General features: G+C 44.8%; 1 protein-coding gene across 1 annotated transcript in view; it reads left to right on the top strand.

Annotated features, from left to right (window-relative positions):
* The first annotated feature begins 6,726 nt into the window (after window positions 1-6,726).
* Window positions 6,727-18,807, top strand: part of plxdc2b (plexin domain containing 2b) — an 80,047-nt gene continuing 67,966 nt past the window's right edge. Inside the window, exon 1 of the mRNA XM_083679269.1 lies at window positions 6,727-7,227. Within this exon, the coding sequence (XP_083535395.1) occupies window positions 7,068-7,227 (160 nt within the window). The 5' untranslated portion in view covers window positions 6,727-7,067. The remainder of the gene's footprint in view (window positions 7,228-18,807) is intronic.

An 18,807-nucleotide genomic window follows, 5' to 3' on the forward strand; every position in this document is an offset into this window, starting at 1 on the left:
AGACTGGAATAAGCTGGCTTAGAGCTTGCAGGCTAGGACTCCATAGCAGACATTTATGGATGAATCATCAGATAAATTCCATTGTTGACAGAAAGCATTTCGCTTCATGTATTGTTTTTCTTTCTTCTTGCCATAAGTTTGATATACTGTGTGTGATTTTGTGAAAAAGAGAACGATGGTTTAATGGTTTCATTTTTTTTTTCAATTCTCTTTCCTGCTTCCAACAATGAAGCCTCAACCAATTCATAACAAACGACACATCTCTGTGTCAATTTCATGGTTCCAGGGCATTCTTGCTGGAACAGCATAGATATCAGCAAGTGACAGGGACAGCGTTGATATGCCATCCTTTTATCCACCATAGGAAACTGTCTGTTCTGTCTGTGTTGGGCAGTTTCGAATCCATGTATTCAAACCCCAGCTGTTTAGTTTAGTCATGGAAAATGCCCCCTGTCCAGTGAGAGGTCATGGTGTAACAGTATCGATTTCAGCATTGGCACGGTTTAACTGCTGTTCTGTTTACTAGCCCATGCCTTATGATGGATGGTTACCCTCTTTCCTTAGTTAACATCGGCTAAAAAAAGTTGTATTGATTTGCTTTAACTGTGCTCACAGTGTAATTCAGCCGGCATGTGAGTCTGTCCATACTGTATGTCTGTCTGTCTATGCAGGCTCTGTGATAATCTCCACCTTACCAACATGAGTGCCTATGTTCCAATCAAGTGCTGCCAAGTCAATAACCTCAAGGGCATCACCCCCCCCCCCCTCTCTCTCCATCCCTCCCTCCCTCGCCTCCTCTTCTCTCCCCCCCTCCCTGAATTAACAAAAACACCAGCTCAGCCCTTTCTCAGTCGCTGCATCAGTGTTTGTGTTTGTCTCGCCCCGGTGACATTTGACCTAACAAAACAACAACGAGTCACAAACAACCCTCCCCCCCCCCCCCCCACACACACACACCTTCCCCTCTGCTTCGCCTACCTTCCCCAGGCTCACGTGACTCTCAGCTGATTGGGAATGTGCAGCCATCGGGGGTTTTCCCCTAGCTAGCTATACCTCCTTTCTCTCTCCCTCTGTTTTTGTCTCTGGGAGCCCCGGTGTGGCTCTCTGGAAGCGTCGTTATTCACTGTGCTGAATAGGACAGAGGAGTGCTGGTAGAGTAGCCAGCATACAGAAGCTATTGTCCCCCATGTTGACGCCTCTTCATAAAGAAACAGTGGTCAGCCCTTTTTGTTTTTACTGGGACTATTGTTTATTTCCAATTATTTTAGCGATGGAGGGAAAACTAAAGGTCATTGTTTTATTTATGCCAACACTCTCCGAGAGGCTCCTGTCATAAAAATGATTTCTATAACCTAAAGGCTGGTCAATTTGAAATGATAACCCTGATGACCTTGAAATAATCAGCTTGGCTCTAATGCCTCCTCTTAAACAAGCCATTAGGATTAGCGTTTTAAGTGCATACAACTCCTGATGTGTATCTGGGTGTCTGCCCATGATAGGCTGCAGACCTGCTGTCTCTCAGTTCACGCCAACTCCATCTCCTTCTTTGATAGTGAAGTGACCTCTGTTTCAGGGCTCCCGTCGACCACGTCAAATCTACATTCTACTCTACCTCTCCTGGTTCTCACTGTTCACAGTTGCTCTTGTCCTTCCTCACTGGGGCTCCTGGTGGGTATAGAGTCTATTCTATAGACACAAATGATATGTCATGCCTATCAGTATTCAGTGAGCGTGGATGCTCTTAACTGCCCAGGGGGGCTGTCCTCTGACCGTTCTTCAGCCCTACCGCTCCTGTAAAGACGCACCACAGGTTTCTTCTGCAGAGAACAAACACTATGATAGAATATGATATGAAGACAGCGCTAGAAAAGTACTAGAAACACCCCAGGAATACTTTTGATTGGGGCTCCTACCCTCTACAACTGCTGGAGGAGGATGATATAGAACAAAACTCACAGCAAGGTTTTAGTCCACTTTTACAAACTCTTTAACTGCCTCCTACACTGCCCCACAAAGGTTAATCATATCTTCAGAGAAATGTGAATTGCTTTATTGTGGTTGTGCATTAGCAATTACAATCCACTTCAGCGAGCACTAAATATTGACGTGGTTTCACTGCTCCCGCTGCAGTCTCCCACTGTCCCTGACTGCTTGATTAACTCTCTAAATAGAAGACAAAGAAGTCAATAGATCTTCAAACATTCCTTAATGAAGGTGATTTTGAGGTTTACCATCCCCTGTTTTACTCAGAGAGGCAGGCAAATGAGGCCTGGCAGTGATTGAATGGTGTGTAATGGCCTTTACAGGACAGTTTATTTTGCTGTGGATTAGACATACAATTAGATTGTTCAAGTAAGATCCATCAAATGAGATCAATAGTGCAGCTCACTCAGTATGTTTGTCCAGAGAAATACTGTACATTACTGGAATGAATAATTGTCTGTTTGAGAAAGTGGGGGTATTTTGGGGCTACATTGTATTGTAGTGTATGCCATACTGTAGGGTTGTGATTTTGTGTTCTTTGCTGTAATATGTGTGCTATGAAATCACATGAAGAATTTTTCTTCATCAACGTTGTTCCATTCTCAGATTGGGGTCTTAAAACAGCAGCCTATTTCCCAAGCGAGCCACACATGCATCTAGTTTCCATCTCCACTCAAGCGGGCAGAATGATATACTCAGGCTTGGCAAATATTCCCTGTAGTATAGCGGAAAAGCTAATAGTGGGCAGCTAGCAACGACAAAATGGAAAGAACAAGACAGAGCCGACCTTGTTCAGTTTAGTGGCTAACCGTCATTAGCATGTTTTTTAGTGGGGGCCACTCCAAAGCTGTGACTGCCACACACTCCCTATGTTATTTTGCTATCACCGAGCCAAGGGCCATAAACACATCGCTGCGACTCACCATGTAGGACCCAATCCCAAACAATAAATTGACTCTGGAAAATTAACACTCACCATTGGGGTGAAAACCAAAAGGACTTAATGTTGCTGAGAACCTCACATCTCTCTTTTCACAGCTGATGTTCTGAGAGGTTGGGACACTCATGAAAAACTGGAAGGCCACCCGAGGAGAGTTTGAGGTTTTAATTTTCTCTTTGATTTAATTTCTTCTCATTTATTTATTTATTTCAAAGATAAATTGTGGCCCCTAGCAGAAGTTAATGTAATGAATCACTGATCCCCCTTCAGAGAGGAAGAGAGAGAGCAAATCGGTTACAGAAATGGATAGAGAGGCAGGGAGAGAGAGAGGGAGAGAGAGAGAGATGAACCAAGAAAGAGAGAGATGGACCAAGAAAGAGGAAGAGATGGACAAAGAAAGAGAGGAAGGGGAAAAGAAAGAGAAAGAAAGAAAGCTTGTGACCTGGCCACTGTGAGAGCTGTGGCTTTCGTCCTGCTAGCGTTGTGGAACACAGTGATTAAAGCAGCCGTCTGAAGGAACTGGGTGACCACTGTGTGATGATTTAACTACTTGAAATGAAAAGTGATTTACAAAAGGAGAAGAAAAAGAAAAGGATTGAGGGGAGAGAGAGAGCGTGAGGATGATGAGAGATAGAGAGAGAGAGAGAGAGAGGAGAAGTGCTTTCTCAGCAGCGGGGAGAGATATACTGCCTCTGGTCGAGCAGGCGTCTTGGCACGGCGCTCTGACTTTGGTCAGCCACATTGACGAGAACTAAATCCTATTATGCCCAGGCCACTGCGTGAAGTCACTCCTGTTATTGGACCACACAATCAGTTTTATGGCCCAAATGAGCCACTGTACATGTGTCCAAATCCCTCTTTTTATGGGTGAATACATCACCAACAAACTTATTTTTTTTATGTGATTATCTATGTAGGCTACTGTATGTGTCTATCTTTCCATACAGCAGATTAATGCATGTAACCGCCCAAGCTGTGAGAGAAAGAGGATGTGAGACTAACCGGGTCAAGCTTCAAAGCTTGAAAGAAATGGATCACAACAATATCCCTTTCAACGATTTCCCTTCTCATTTTGAGAACTCCAGACACTACCCTTGAACAGCTGAAGTGACACAACCCAACCCAGACTTGTTAAACACCAGCCCTTCCCAGGTGAGAGTAGAAGCGACACATATACAGTAGCTTCGGCTCCATCTCTCAGAGGCAAAGTGAAATTCATGCACCACTCCCCTCGCTCAGCGACACTTAGCTGTCACACACACTTACTGGGCCTGGCACAGAAACACAAGCTGCTTTCACTTAATGCAGGTTTCTGTCTTCCAGAAACAAATCCCTTTAGCACCACTGCACTGGTGTGGTTGGCAGTCACTGTGTTCTGTGTGCTGCACCTTTCTGTTCTGTCTAGATATGAAATTGAGTGTTGGTGGGCTATGTGCACACTGTGTGTGGTTCTGTCAGTGGCTGGCTCAGAAATAATATAATAAAGTAATAGTAAAGGAATGACTAGATGGACTTGGTTAAAGGTACAGTATATCGATTTTAGCTTTCAAAAAGTACTAAATGGCCATGATAAATCCATCGTAGCCATCAAGGAAGGAGATCACATGATGAAGAACATGCATTGACGAGTGCTGTATTGGTCCAAAGAAAGTGAAAATCTGGTGTAGTGGTACGACACTGGCCTTTACGTGCCTATCATGTTTGCCGCTATTGTAAAACATAGCATATGCACGTTTTCACATGTTCAGTGTGGCAAGAGTGGGAAAAATTTAACAAATGCACCTTTAACAAATGAATATGGTGTGTAATAGTCATCTATTAATATTTACCTACAGGGTTCTCAGACTTATGGACTGTTGTACAGCAGGACTGTTAATGGGGGGCTGCACCGGTGTTGGAGAGGCCTGATCTACAATACAGTGCCTTCAGAAAGTATTCAGACCCCTTCACCTTTTCCAAAATTTTTTGTGTTATAGACTCAATTTAAAATTGATTAAATTAAAAGAATTTGCCGTCATTCCACACACAATACCCCAGAGTGACAAAGCGAAAACAGGTTTTTAGAAATGTCAGTATTTAAAGTGTGTAATTGATTCCTATGCAAATCAGAGACCCTATAAAAACAAAGATATTAATTCCAAAATTAACTATTAGGAACTATTATCCTTGCATTAAGATCGACTCAATTCATGACTTTTTTGCATTTGAGCTAAGAGTGTCATATCAAAGGGTCTGAACACTTATGTAAATGAGGTATTTCTGTATTTCAATTTGAATAAATTTACTGAAATTTCAAAAAAAGTGTTTTCGCTTTGTCATTCTGGGGTATTGTGTGTGGACTGATGGCAAATTATTTTAATTTAATCCATTTTAAATTGAGTCTATAACACAACAAAATGTAGAAAAAGTGAAGGGGTCTGAATACTGTCCAAAGGCACTGTATACAAAGTAAATTAAAAATAAGAAATGTTTAATAATGTTCCACTTTTTGTCATTCAGCTGTGGCCAAGTGAACGATAGTGATTACTCTGAAGTGGTTTCGGGTAGATTACCACCTGAATTGATAACACAAAGTATCCAAATCACCCTTGAAGTAGCTCTTTATGAAATAAAAAAAAAGATTTCTTCTCCTTAAAGCTTTTCCATGAGTGTGGTACAGTCACACGATCCTCTGAATTCCTATAGCGAGGGTGTCTTAATTAGAACGCTTCTGTGGTCCAAATTGTCCTTCCTGAACAGAATCAGAGCCAGCCACAGAGGAGGAAAGAGACGGTGGGTTCTAAGGCATGGACTGCTGCCACCGTAGACCAAAAGGCTCGCTCTCTAACATGAGCCGCCTGGCAGAGGCCCCAACAGGCTTTCCAACCCTGCAGCCAGACGGTACTGTACTGACTGCCTGCTATTGAAAAGGTAAAACCACATCATCCTGTGGAGGAATCCAATCTTGTTCAGCACTCTCTATAACCTCAGAGTCTTGATACGTTCATTATAAGCATTATTGTTATATTGATGACATGTTGATCTCATCGATTTCACTACAGTTCCGATGTCTTACTAGAGGTGGTAACAGTCATTATACCTCTTTTGTGATTACAAAAACTGCTCTACTCCATAATATGCAATAATGATGCAGTCATGTCACTAACATGTTGAAACAATGTTGCTAGTGGAATAGCACTGTTTTTACATTCCTTTAAAAGCAACTTCAAGTGGGCCCATAGTGCTACCCAAGCGGTTCTTACCTCTGTACTAGAAGAGGGCTAAAGCACCGTGGCTGATACAGTAAATATCCTTTTTTGGAAATTGGCCACTTACTCTCCAAAAGAGGGCGCCATTACCGTCTAATTAAGGGTCCAATATTTACCTGTGCATCCGCAGAGGTGAGGTTCTATTAGCCCCGCATAATAATATATTGGCCCTATGTGTGTGGAGAATAATGTCCTATGCGTCCTATCCTAACACAGACGGACGAATATTCTTAGAAAAATCATTTGGAGCAATATGAGCGCAATCCATTATTAATGGATTGACCATAGCCAATCGATGCGGATATCAAACTGTTGGTAATTTTCCACATTACATTTAAGCATTGATAATTAGCAGAAATTAACGATTCACGTCAAAGTTCGCCCAGTCCTCGTCATGCGTAGGTTAACTCAATTATCAGTTTCAGGAGGGGTGGACAACATTACTGAGACAGAGAATTTGCGCGTCAACAGGCACATGCTATCTATTGTTGCGGGACTCCAGGTTGTGCACTGACTGTTAAAACCAAAGCACTATTGGTGGTGGCGAATTGGTGACGAAGGAGCGGGGGCAGCGCACCGTCCTCTCTCAGAGCGCAACTCACATTGCACCTCCATCTCCTTCTCTGGGTAGGAATGAGACCTATGTGTGCGGAGCTGGGATGACCCCAATATTTTGAACCTTGTTGCTTTTTTGGTGGCGGACGCGTGACCTGCTTGGACAAGCACATGCACAAAGTCTCGCTTACCTCCCTCACGCACGCACTTAACACAAACACCACATATTGATCACCGGCTGCGTACAGCGAACAGCGCAGACAGGTTTTGCTCTGCAATAGGCGATCTGCAAGCAACACTCTGGAAGAGTTACGGAGACAACGACTAAACGATTTTGGTGTATGAAAAAGACATCACTACAATACGCGGAACATTGCAATCATCTGTGGATCTTGGATATGGCGGGTGTGAAGACATTCGACCTTATTGTTGGAGTTCTTTTAGTTTTGCAATGCTTTGGAAATGTGTTTCAAATGACCCAAGGGGAGCTGACAACAAGCGGTAAGACCCAATGCCTCTATTATTTGTTTCAATATTCAATATGGAAAACATGAACACTATATATAACACTATGTATAATAGCTTTTGCATTGCTCTATTCGTCCTATTTATGTGTGAATTATATTAGCAAAGTATAACATTGAATAAGCAACTGTGCAATACTGCATAAATGCTCTCACAATAAAAGCAATTCTCATTTGCAACAATAATAAAACTGCAACAGTGTTGAAGTTAGCATAATAGTTTCATTGTTGACCTATACCCCTTGCGTGTTATTGTTTTACTGGTAATGTTCGTTTTGTAAGATAACTTTTGCTATCTATTTTGTGAGAGGCGTTATTGTGCCGGCCATTGCTAAATCAAGTGCACAACCATAAGCGCTCTTACCAGAAACAAATATTTCCCAGATTGTGTTCACTGTCACTCTGTCTCTGTCTCTGTCTCTGTCTCTGTCTCTGTCTCTGTCTCTGTCTCTCTCTCTCTCTCTCTCTCTCTCTCTCTCTCTCTCTCTCTCTCTCTCTCTCTCTCTCTCTCTCTCTCTCTCTCTCTCTCTCTCTCTCTCTCTCTCTCTCTCTCTCTCCGCCTTTGCGTGCATTCGTGTGTGTGTGTGTGTGTGTGTGTGTGTGTGTGTGTGTGTGTGTGTGTATGTGTGTGTGTGTGTATGTACGACAGGGATGAATTCAGCCTTTCGTTCGATGGATGTGCTATTGTTCTCCGCAATTTTTTCTATTTCAGCGATCGATTCGGCTGTATGTAGGCTATCTCGGATACTTCATTAGTATTGTTTCACACAAAAAAGATCACCGACTTAAACCGACAACCGCCCTATTGAGGCTATTTATACTTGGGAATACGGGTGTAGGATGTTTTTATGATTTATTCTCGCAATTATTCTAGGACTACGTTTTTTAATGTTCATTCATGTCGGCTATTCATATCTATAGCAATGCTTGGTCTTTGGTTATCACTTTGAATATGACTTGAGATGGATTTGTGTTGCCTATTCTATCAAATCCATAATTATGTTCACAGCATTATTTCTTCAAGAACTATGAGAGGAGAAGAGTGTCTTCATGATTGAAAACATAACAACAATGTGATATTACAACCCAGTGCCCCTCTAACCTTCTGTAGGAGACTGTCCCTCCCTCATTTTATGTCCTGTCTTCTCTCTCCTGGTCTTATCTGATCTGAGACCAGTCTTAAGTGCTATTGTAGAGTAGGTAGATAGGGTGTGGAGGAGAGTTGGTCTTAACTCTGTCCACTGTCTATATTAACCAAGAAAACCCTGTACCAGCCTGGGAGTCTCTTGCTCCTCAAAGTTCAGCAGCCAAACACTTTGAATCAATAACCACCATTTTGTATCGTCTGACATTAGTGCTTTACTAGACTAATCAAGAGCTCATGTTCTGGAGAATCCAGGGTGTGTTCCTCTCAGGGGTAAGGCTGTGGATTAAAGTATCATACTGTTCCTGAAGAGGTTATGGAATCAGTGATGATTCCAACCACAGTTTTTCCTCAAATACAGCAAAGTTGTCCGACCTCAACATTACTAGGCCTATACATTATGGAAAGGGACAGTACCTGTCAAACCCTAAAAGGCTTGGAGAGATCCACAGCTCCATCGACTGAAGCTAGAGCACATACTTGCCGAACCTTTCTCTGGCCTTCTGTTCTACTGTATGTAGGACATTATTTTTAGAGTATCTGTTCAGTGGGGCGCTTCCCTTGTCATAGACTAAACATCATTCTTTTTTACTGTGAGGACTGTCTCTCTCCTCTCTCTTAGATAGGACATTATTAATAGACCAGAGGTGAGCCACTCTACTCTCTTGAGTAGCACTGGAACAGTCTGTGTGTGTGTGTGTGTGTGTGTGTGTGTGTGTGTGTCTGTGTGTGTGTGTGTGTGTCAGTGTATTACACACGTCATGTTGAGACTCTCAGATACTCTCATTGGCCAGGTTCCAGAGGCGGCAAAGGACGTAAAGAGGAGGCTCATCTTGTTGGCAACATACACACATATGTGTTAGTCTTCATATGTGTTAGTGCACACGCGCACACACACACACACACACACACACACGCACACACACACACACACACACACACACACACACACACATACACACACGCACGCTTCCCCTCGTAGTTATCAGTCAGATGAGCTACGGCCCTGACAGCACTGATAGTACATCTGGATAATATCATAGAACATCCCGTAGGCTCAACACGCGAGATGTTTTGTAACATTCCCATCTTCCCCATGGTCCTCCTGTGAAGTCTCTGGGTGATACCACCAGTGGCACACTCTTTGAGGTGATGAGAACATTGAGGGTGATTCTGTGTGTTCATTTACACTCTGGTTTTCTCTATGAGAGAGATCCTTCAGTGTGAGTGTTTGACTGAGTCTTGTTGTGTGTAATGATGCGGTCTGATTTAAATGCCTGCGCTGAGGGCTGTTAATGTGCTAAGATTGTGGTTGTGTGGAATCCTGTGTGAAAGAGGAGAGTCTGTTGTTTGGGGACACTGGGACAATGTAGTGCAGTGTAGTGCAGTGCTGTTCTTGTTTGAACGGGTTCTGAGGTGGATAGTGGGTTAGTGGCAGGCAGTGATACCACGGGCCTAGCTCTGGGTCCCGGCTCCTCATCCATCATAATGCCAGCGTCTGCCTCCGCACTCACACACACACACACACACACACACACACACACACACACACACACACACACACACACACACACACACACACACACACACACACACACACACACACACACACAGGCACACACAGGCACACACACACACCACTGACATATAGACTCACTCATAGACTCAAACAGACACAGGCATTATTGATGCGCACAGACATTCACACACTCAATGCAATGTTTCTTCACTCCATCAGTCTTCACCTTCAGTAGCCTGAGTTTGACCTTCACTGCTAATACAGCCAAATATCATGCTTGTTTAGTTTAGTTTGTGTGACTAAGTCTAACTGGAAGAGACTGGGTCTAAAAAGTCTTACTGGAAGAGACTGACTTTACAAAGGAACTCTTATTTGTTCCCGCAAAAAGAGATGCTGTTTAGTTGAGTCAGAGCTAGGGTCATTTTTAAGCCCCCCCCCCCTCTCTCTCCCTTTCTCTCTCTCTCTCTTTCTCTCTCTGACACGGCACATTCTAGAATAGATGGGCAGAATTAGCCAGTCTCTTTATTGGCTCTCTGAATGACCCCCTGAAAGGAGCTGCCATGAATGGATGACGGGGGTGGGGTGGTATGATCCGTGGTGGGAAGGGAGGAGGGGTTGATGGGGGGGTTTTGGGGTGGGGGTGATTTGAGTCATTGTCCTGCCCTGTATGTGGTGACAACCCCCAACCCCTCCCCCCCCCCTCCCCCTTCTCTCCATGCCACACCCGACAGAGATGGTAGCGGTCCCATACCGCGCCACGGCAACACCAGGCTCTCGTGTTAGTCACGCCCAAAGACCCTGTCGTCTTGGGCCCGCCCCTTCGCTCTGTCAAGGACCCTCACACTGCCTCTGAGGAGGGAACATGGAGCTGGTATATAGGAGGTAGGGTGTAGGGGGGTAAGGTCATGGGGTAGAGGGTAGAGGTTTGGGGCCAGTGAATGTCCTCTATAGGCACAGAGACAAAGAGGAGAGGCCACTAGTTAATGAAACCACAGGGCAAGTTAAGCTGCTCTTTATGTTCAGCCATTGTCTTTCATGTGGTTCCTCCAGCTCTTTCATGTCCAGACTTTGTTTCTCATCGCCATCAGCCTTTGAGCTTTCATTAGCCTCTGCAGGGGACAGCCGTAATCACTCCCAGCAGGGCTAGGATTTGTGTTATTGTCTTGTGTTTATTAGATCAATGGAGGCACTTAAGACTTGGCTTGTGTTTATTGACGGCTATAAAATGTTTAATAAGCAGGGATAGAGGTTTGACGTTTGCCAGAGGTTATTAAAGAGTGTATACTGTACTCTGAGGCTTCACTGAGTGTGGTGGTGGTGGTGGTGGTATCTCTATGGGAAAATTGAATGGAGATTAGTTCTACTATGCATGAGATACACCCCTACTGTATACTCAGCCCAGTAGGGTACTGTAGGTCTATGGTATCTCATCTCAGAGGACTGGATAATGCCCTACCTGTGGAGGAAGATGAGCTTTATCAGCTGTCCGACTGTCTCTGGAGCTGTGCTTTCCCTGGGGAGGCTGTATCGTCTTCTAAAAAAAAAAAAGACCGATAAATGTGCTTTGGAGATTTAGGGGATTTTCACTCTGCCTTGCCCTGCGGGGAGTGTGTGATGTTAAAAGAGAAGAGAGGAGATGTTGGATTACAAGTGTACTCCTCCTTTTCTGACTCTCTCACCTCATGTTCTTCTCTGTGTCTGGGGAAAAGGGATGGGAAAGGGATAGGGGAAGTTAGTTCTCGCTGGTCAGGGGAGGCTGGTGGAGGTTGAAATCAGAAGACAGGCTTATTGTAATGCATGGAACGGAATGAGGAATGGTATCAATGCTGGGCTCTAAAATGACTCACTCCCAGTTGGTGGTTATTCCGGGCTCTTTGGAGCAAGGAAGTAGACATCCTACCAGTCCTATAGGGGATTAAAGACTAGAGCCCTTATTAACACTATGATACCCTACAGCAAGAGTACTGCATTTTACACTGCAGGTTTTACAGGAGTGTCGGGAGGGCATATATCAGTCACTTGTGTGGTCTGTATCACTGGTCCCCATTGGGCAACATTATTTAGCACATCTCAAGGAGGTAATGATGTGGAACACAGATGGAATGAGTGTTTATTTGAGATGGACCCCGTGGGGAGGGAAACAGTTCTTGTAAATGCGTGCGTGTGTGTGTGTGTGTGTGTGTGTGTGTGTGTGTGCGTGTGTGTGAGTGTGTGTGTGTGTGTGTGTGTGTGTGTGCGTGTGTGTGTGTCTTCGACTTATTGTTAGCTTTTGAGTGTGTGTGTGTCTGTGTGTGTGTGTGTGTGTGTGTGTGAGATGGACCCATGGGGAGGGAAACAGTTCTTGTGTGTGTGCATGTGTGTGTATGTACTGTATGTGTGTGTGTGTGTGTGTGTGTGTCTGAGTGTGTGTCCGAGTATGTGCTTAGTACGTTAGTGCATGTGTCCACACCTCTGTGTGTGCGCCTGTGTGTGAGTGTGTTGACAGCCACCAGTGGGTGATGAGGACCCCCCTGTGGGTGTGTCATGAAGGGGGGCCAGGGTCTTTTGAGGCTGCCCAGGCATGCCTGACTGAAGACAAAGGGCCAGGGGGGGACCTTTTCACCCTGGCCTGTCACCAGGCTTCATATCCCCAGCCCAGCAGGAGGAGCAACTCCACTTTGTCCCACATCAGCCTGTGTCACTCATTGCATGCTGCTACATGCCTGTGTGTGAGTGTGTGTGTGTGAGTGTGTGTGAGTGTGTGTGTGTGTGTGTGTGTGTGTGTGTGTGTGTGTGTGTGTGTGTGTGTGTGTGTGTGAGAGAGAGTGTGAGTGAGACACTGTGAATGAATGTTAGAGACAGTGTCTCTTTAGGTGTCCGTGTTTATGTTGTCATTTCCTCATATTTCCCCTTCCTCTAACTGTTTTCTCTAGAACTGAGTTCAAGACTCCTTTAAAGTTCAACAGGAACTGACCCAACTCCAACCCCAGCCTGATCTGTTTATATCATAACTCACAATGGTAATCATCAATGAATCTCATATCTATTCGATTTATTTTGTCCTATACATCAAATATTGAATTGAGGCTGCCAGGAATAATGGAAAGCATAGAGCAGGGCAACTGTCCATGGTATCATATGTATATGACATCATATGTTATCAGTTGAGTTATCGGTAGAGAGTAACATGCTGTCACGCATTCTATTGAATTATATTTGTGTCTGTAAAACAGATGTTTGTAACTCACTGCCTAGAAATCCCTAGCTCTCCTTTTGCTCTGAATCCAACAACGCTGTCTTTGTCTCTGTGCCTGGAAAGTAACCATAGTGTGTCCCTGTCCAAACGTCTCTCCCTCCCCAAAAAACTCATCTTGACAATGAACAGCCTTCTCTCCAACTACAACAGTCACACAGTCACAACGCAACTCTACTGCTCCACTTTGACTGGGACAAAATCATTTATGTTCAAACGGAATAGTTCAAAACGACTAGTAGGAATGCGGGAGAAGAGATCAGGACTTTGATGTTTAAATCAAAGCCGTTTTCTTTTCAAACACTATTTGGGCAGATATTGTTCCACACCCAAGAAAGTAGATCCTTCCGTAGGCACAATGGCCTTGGTTTATTATCTGAAGTTTGGTATCTTGTTACGTACTTACTTCTGTATATTTGATGGGCTGTTTGTCATCACAATCGGTATTAATTGAGATGGGCAGGGGTGCGCCCGCTGTGAGTGGTGTTGAATTGATTTTATGGAGTACTAAATGCCACAGAAATTAAATTAGCTCAGATTTATTGGTTGGGTGCCTTCGGGGGGAGAAACAGAGAAAGTATGTCACTTGTCGTGTCTGTGGGAAAGCAAGCCGAGAGCATTGTTTTATCATGTGTTTGTACAAATAGGTAGCTCCCTTCTTTGAATGACTGATGAAGCCCAAACACAGTTCTACTCATAGTGGGGGTGTGTGTGTGTGTGTGTGTATGTATGCATGCGTACTTGCGTGTGGGTGTGTTTGTGTGTACATCACTAACTCCTGTAGGGACTCACAGCTGACTGGAACAGGAGGACCTGGCTTCAAGGACTCTTCCCATCAGCCATCAGAGTTTTCTGATGAACTGAGTATAGGTTGTTTGGATCAGAGGCTAGCTGGCTGGTCTGGGACACTCCACTCCTGAGACACTCCTGATGTCTCCCAGCTGCGAGTCTGCAGGACGTTCTGCTCATCACCCAATAGAACACAGGATGTGTGTTTGACTTGGACTTCCAGTTCTACTCAGACTCATCTAGCCTAGTGTTTTCACTGATGTTTGGAACTGAAAAGACTAAATGGCAGTTTTTCCTCATGACTCCCCCTATCCCCATGTGGGTTATATCATGAAGACTGTCGTTAAGCCAATCTGATGTAACATGCATGAAGGCACAGGGAGGACGGAGAGAGATGAGAATCAACAGGAGGTTCCTGGTAAAGGATGCCTGTTAGCTGCCAAATGTCTAGGCTTACCTCTCTCTCCCTGAGTAGGTCTGGCTGCCTGAATGCTCCTGGAGCTCAACTCAGACACAAAGGATTGCTTTGAGGCTTTGTAGTGTCGAGTGTAACGGTAGCCTGGTGTGTGTGTGTGTGTGTGTGTGTGTGTGTGTGTGTGTGTGTGTGTGTGTGTGTGTGTGTGTGTGTGTGTGTGTGTGTGTGTGTGTGTGTGTGTGTGTATATGTCTCGGTTGGCAGCTCTGCCCAGGTAACCATAGACTGGGTGAGGCTTGTGTTCATCCAGAGGAATGCCCGGCGGTGCGTCTGGGAGGTAATTGTGTTCTCTGCAGAGCCAGTCCACTTCAGGAGGAACAAACAACAGCACCCTTGATCTGCCATAGGTGTGGTAGAGAGTTTACACATGCTGTGATTCACAGGCCTCAGCATTTCATTTTAATGGTCACGATAGATCAAAGTTTGTGGTTGCGTCCGTCTGAGAGACGTTGTTGTTGCATAATGACTTGGCCGGTCTGAAGAACCTGGAAACCGCTGCCCCTTTATTAAGCTTGGGTGTTTGATGTTTTCATCATTGGGCTTAGGCATGTGTTGTTGGGATAAATATGAACCAGAATGTTCAAAGGATATCTTCGTGCTTGTATTACTGTGAATTGGCCCTGATTTTGATCATGTAAAATGGTGCTGGGTATGCCCGTGTGAACAACTACTTTCCCATAATTCCACAGACAGTGCCATTGTTCTTATCTGTGCGTTGGCAGGCTCCTGACTCAGCCCGTATATTGGTTGTCTAGTCTAGGCTCCAATCCCACACAAGTGCTATTTCACACCTGAGAGTGAGTCCTCTTCATGTGTATATGTTTGTGCTCTTTCTGCTGAAGTGTTAGGTTGGAGTGGTATGGATGGACCATGCTGTAGGAATAATACAGAATGTTTAAGGTTCAACCTAATGTTTCAATCTGACCCTGGACATCCATTTGAGTAAACTGCACTGGTTTAGGGTTACAATTTATTTTTCTTGACTTACTTACAAAAATGTAATGCAGACAAAGTCTTCAGAGATTCTGTCATAATATAAGTTGGTTTTTGAGTGTAAGCAAGGTGTTTTGGACATATTTCCAGAATGAACAGGGCTGTATTATGCCCAGCATATGACTGCTCAGTATCTAAGGAAGCAAAATATGCAACTCAGAACTGTCAGGGCTAATCAACTACAGCTAAGATCAAAGGTCAGAGCCAAACCAGGAAAACAATGTTAAGAAGGTGGAACACTCCTTTGAAGTTATGTGAGTGTAAGGTTCACTAATCTCATCACAATAAGCTAATTGACTCTCATTAACGGACGTTTGTCTGCTGTACCCCCAGATGACACTAAGTGGATGCTGAGTAAATTAATGCTGACAGTTTAATTAGGAATACATTATTCATGCCAGTACACACCAGTAATTGATGCGCCCCCTTCCCAAATGAAGGGGTTGCGACAATTCGGCAATGTGACGTCACCCAACTATGAAGGGACTGAGGTGTCCAAGTCTGAAAACTCAGCCCCAAAATGTAATTCCGTTGACCCCAGTTTCCTGTTATTGTTCCCTGTGTGGACAGGGATGACTCGTCTCTCATAACAGGAGCTTCCTGCCTGCTGTGCCCAGGGGGGTGATGGGTTTCTGGGGGGAGAGAAAGGGAGAGAGAGAGAGAGATCCAGGTATTGATTTAGTGTCAGCCCTGCTCTATATCGCCCCTGGGTGGTTCTGATATCACAGACGGGTAAAGTGGCCAATGAGCGTTATCAGGTGCCAGCCTGAACTCCATCAAAACACATTTATTAATGCAATAAAGAAAGGCCTAGTGGGGGACTTAATCTGAGTCTATCAATTTCTCCTCTTTGGAGCTTTGGAGAGCTGCCTGTCTGTATTGGAAGCAGTCTAAACATCAGACCTCCTCTCCAAAGAGCTGTCTCAGCCTTGATATATGCTCTACATGTCTTTTTTTATCGATGTTGGTCACTGAAATGGAATGGGGTGAGAGGAGGAAGCTCAAAAAAGAGTTATTTGACATTATTTTTGCTTTTCCCCTGTGAAGTGTTTTGTGAATAAAACTATTTTTAAGTAAATTTGACATTTTGATATTGACAACAAAGACTGTGGAGGCTTTTTCTAGACCAGATGTATGCTAGGGCCACATACAGAGAAAGAGAGAGAGAGGATGTCTCTGGGAGCGTTTTCCTCAATGACTTTGGAGAAGAGCCTAAATCACAGACTGGGAAGAAACATAAAACCTCATATGGTGGGAAATACTGTATTATTATTTGCACATCCTCTCTGCAAGTAATTATGATTCACAAATGTCCAAATGGATGAATACACAGAGAGTATTAAATGGTCAGGCTTACTCTGTGTATGCCTGTGTGTGTGTGTGTGTGTGCATGCGTGTGTGCGTGCGTGTGCGTGTGCGTGTGCGTGTGTGTGTGTGTGTGTGTGTGTGTGTGTGTGTGTGTGTGTGTGTGTGTGCACGTGTGTGCTTGTGTGCACACGCCTGCTGGAGCTTATTGAGCGCTTACTCAATAGCAGCACATCTCCAGCTGCCAAGTATTGATGCTGTATATCCTAACAGGTAAACAGACGGGAACAGATGAGTTATTTTGGGATAATTCTTTTGAAAGCGAGGTGGTGGAGAGATAGATAAAGATGAGGGGAGGAAGACAGATGGTGAGAGACAGAGATACGGAAGAAAGGAGAGAGGGATTGGAGAGACTTAAGTAGACTCTAAAAGGAGAGTGTTGTGATAAAATCCATTGACGGTTCCTCTTATCTTGTACTGTACAATGCTAAACGACCTTGTAAGTCCTGATTCCATCAGTCTGAACATGAACAAGCGGGCATGATATCTCCATCCCTGTGTACACACAGAATACCTCAATTCCTCTTGCCACTGGAGAGCTACACTGCATTAATTTTCACATTGAAAAAGCATATACTTATCAACTTAGCTCTGTCCAGTTTCCCTCTCCATAGAGCAGTAGTGTATGGTTCCAGTGCATGGTTCCTCAGTGCCTTGGCTCTCTATCTGAATGTAATTAGGAGGTCTGCGTTCTGTTTCCCCAGTTTCCTGAGTTAACGTTCCAGTGCCACATGTGATTAGGCGAGAGAGCCCTAATGATTGGACGCTCCTGCTGTTCTCGCCGGACAGAGATCTCTTACTGGATGACTGGGGGATGTGTTTTTAATGAGCTGGAGGGTTGGAGTATTCTACAGCTGCGGTGGTGCTGAGAAGAGAACAGAGCAGAGCAGAGCAGAGCAGAGCAGAGCAGAGCAGAACAGAACAGAGCAGAGCAGAGCAGAACAGAGCAGAGCAGAGCAGAGCAGAGCAGAGCAGAGCAGAACAGAACAGAACAGAACAGAGCAGAGCAGAGCAGAGTAGAGCAGTACAGAGCCGAGCCGAGCCGAGCCGAACAGAACAGAACAGAACAGAACAGAACAGAACAGAACAGAACAGAACAGAACAGAACAGAACAGAGCAGAGCAGAGGAGGGTCTTAACTTGGCCTTGGATGTGAACAGCACGGAGGGGAGACATACTGAAACCTGTACGTCCATAAGTATCACCAGACCCCCTCCCCAGTCTTTCTATGTTTCTCTCTTTCCTTTGTGTGTCTGCTCTCTCTCTCCCTCTTTCTCTCTCTCTTTGGTTGAACAGGCATCTGTCCCTCTTTTATCATTCTTATTTCTCTGTATGTGATTTTCACTACACCTTCTCTCCCTCCCTCCCTCTCTCTCCCTCCCTCTCCCTCCCTCCCTCTCTCTCCCTCCCTCGCTCTATCTCCCTCCCTCTCCCTCCCTCCCTCTCTCTCCCTCCCTCGCTCTATCTCCCTCCCTCTCCCTCCCTCCCTCTCTCTCCCTCCCTCGCTCTATCTCTCTGATTCCACACCTTTTTTCATCGCTCTGTGTGTTTGATGTAAGGCTGATGACAGGTGAGTCGTTAAGAGAGTGATGGAGTTGGGGGGGAGATGGGGAAGTATGGGGCTGAGGAGGATGGAGCAAGTCTCAGTGGTGATGCATGTCACAGGGTCCAGACTGCTACTCCAACCGTAACTAATCTGAGTCCAGTCAAGTAGCCCCGTCCTTCACCTCCCGCCTCACCGCCTCACGCTGTGATGAAGAGCACCGAAATCAATACCTCACTCATAACACCATGTTCCCCAGCTGGGAAATAAATCAATGGCACACTCATATCACACCAAAACATCCAACAGAAATCATTATGGCCACCGATATCACACCCAAACGTTCAGGGCAAATCGATATCAGGCTGATGAGTTGTAAGACTGACGTTTCTCTGCTATTTCCTTAAGCCTCCGAGATGGCCAACGACTAAACATTTGTAGATAAGAATACAAACAGTCATAATGGGAGACTCATGCAGGTGTGGTCGAGAGAAGCAGG

Source organism: Argentina silus (assembly GCF_951799395.1).
Source record: "Argentina silus genome assembly, chromosome: 1".
Classification (NCBI taxonomy): Eukaryota; Metazoa; Chordata; class Actinopteri; order Argentiniformes; family Argentinidae; genus Argentina; species Argentina silus.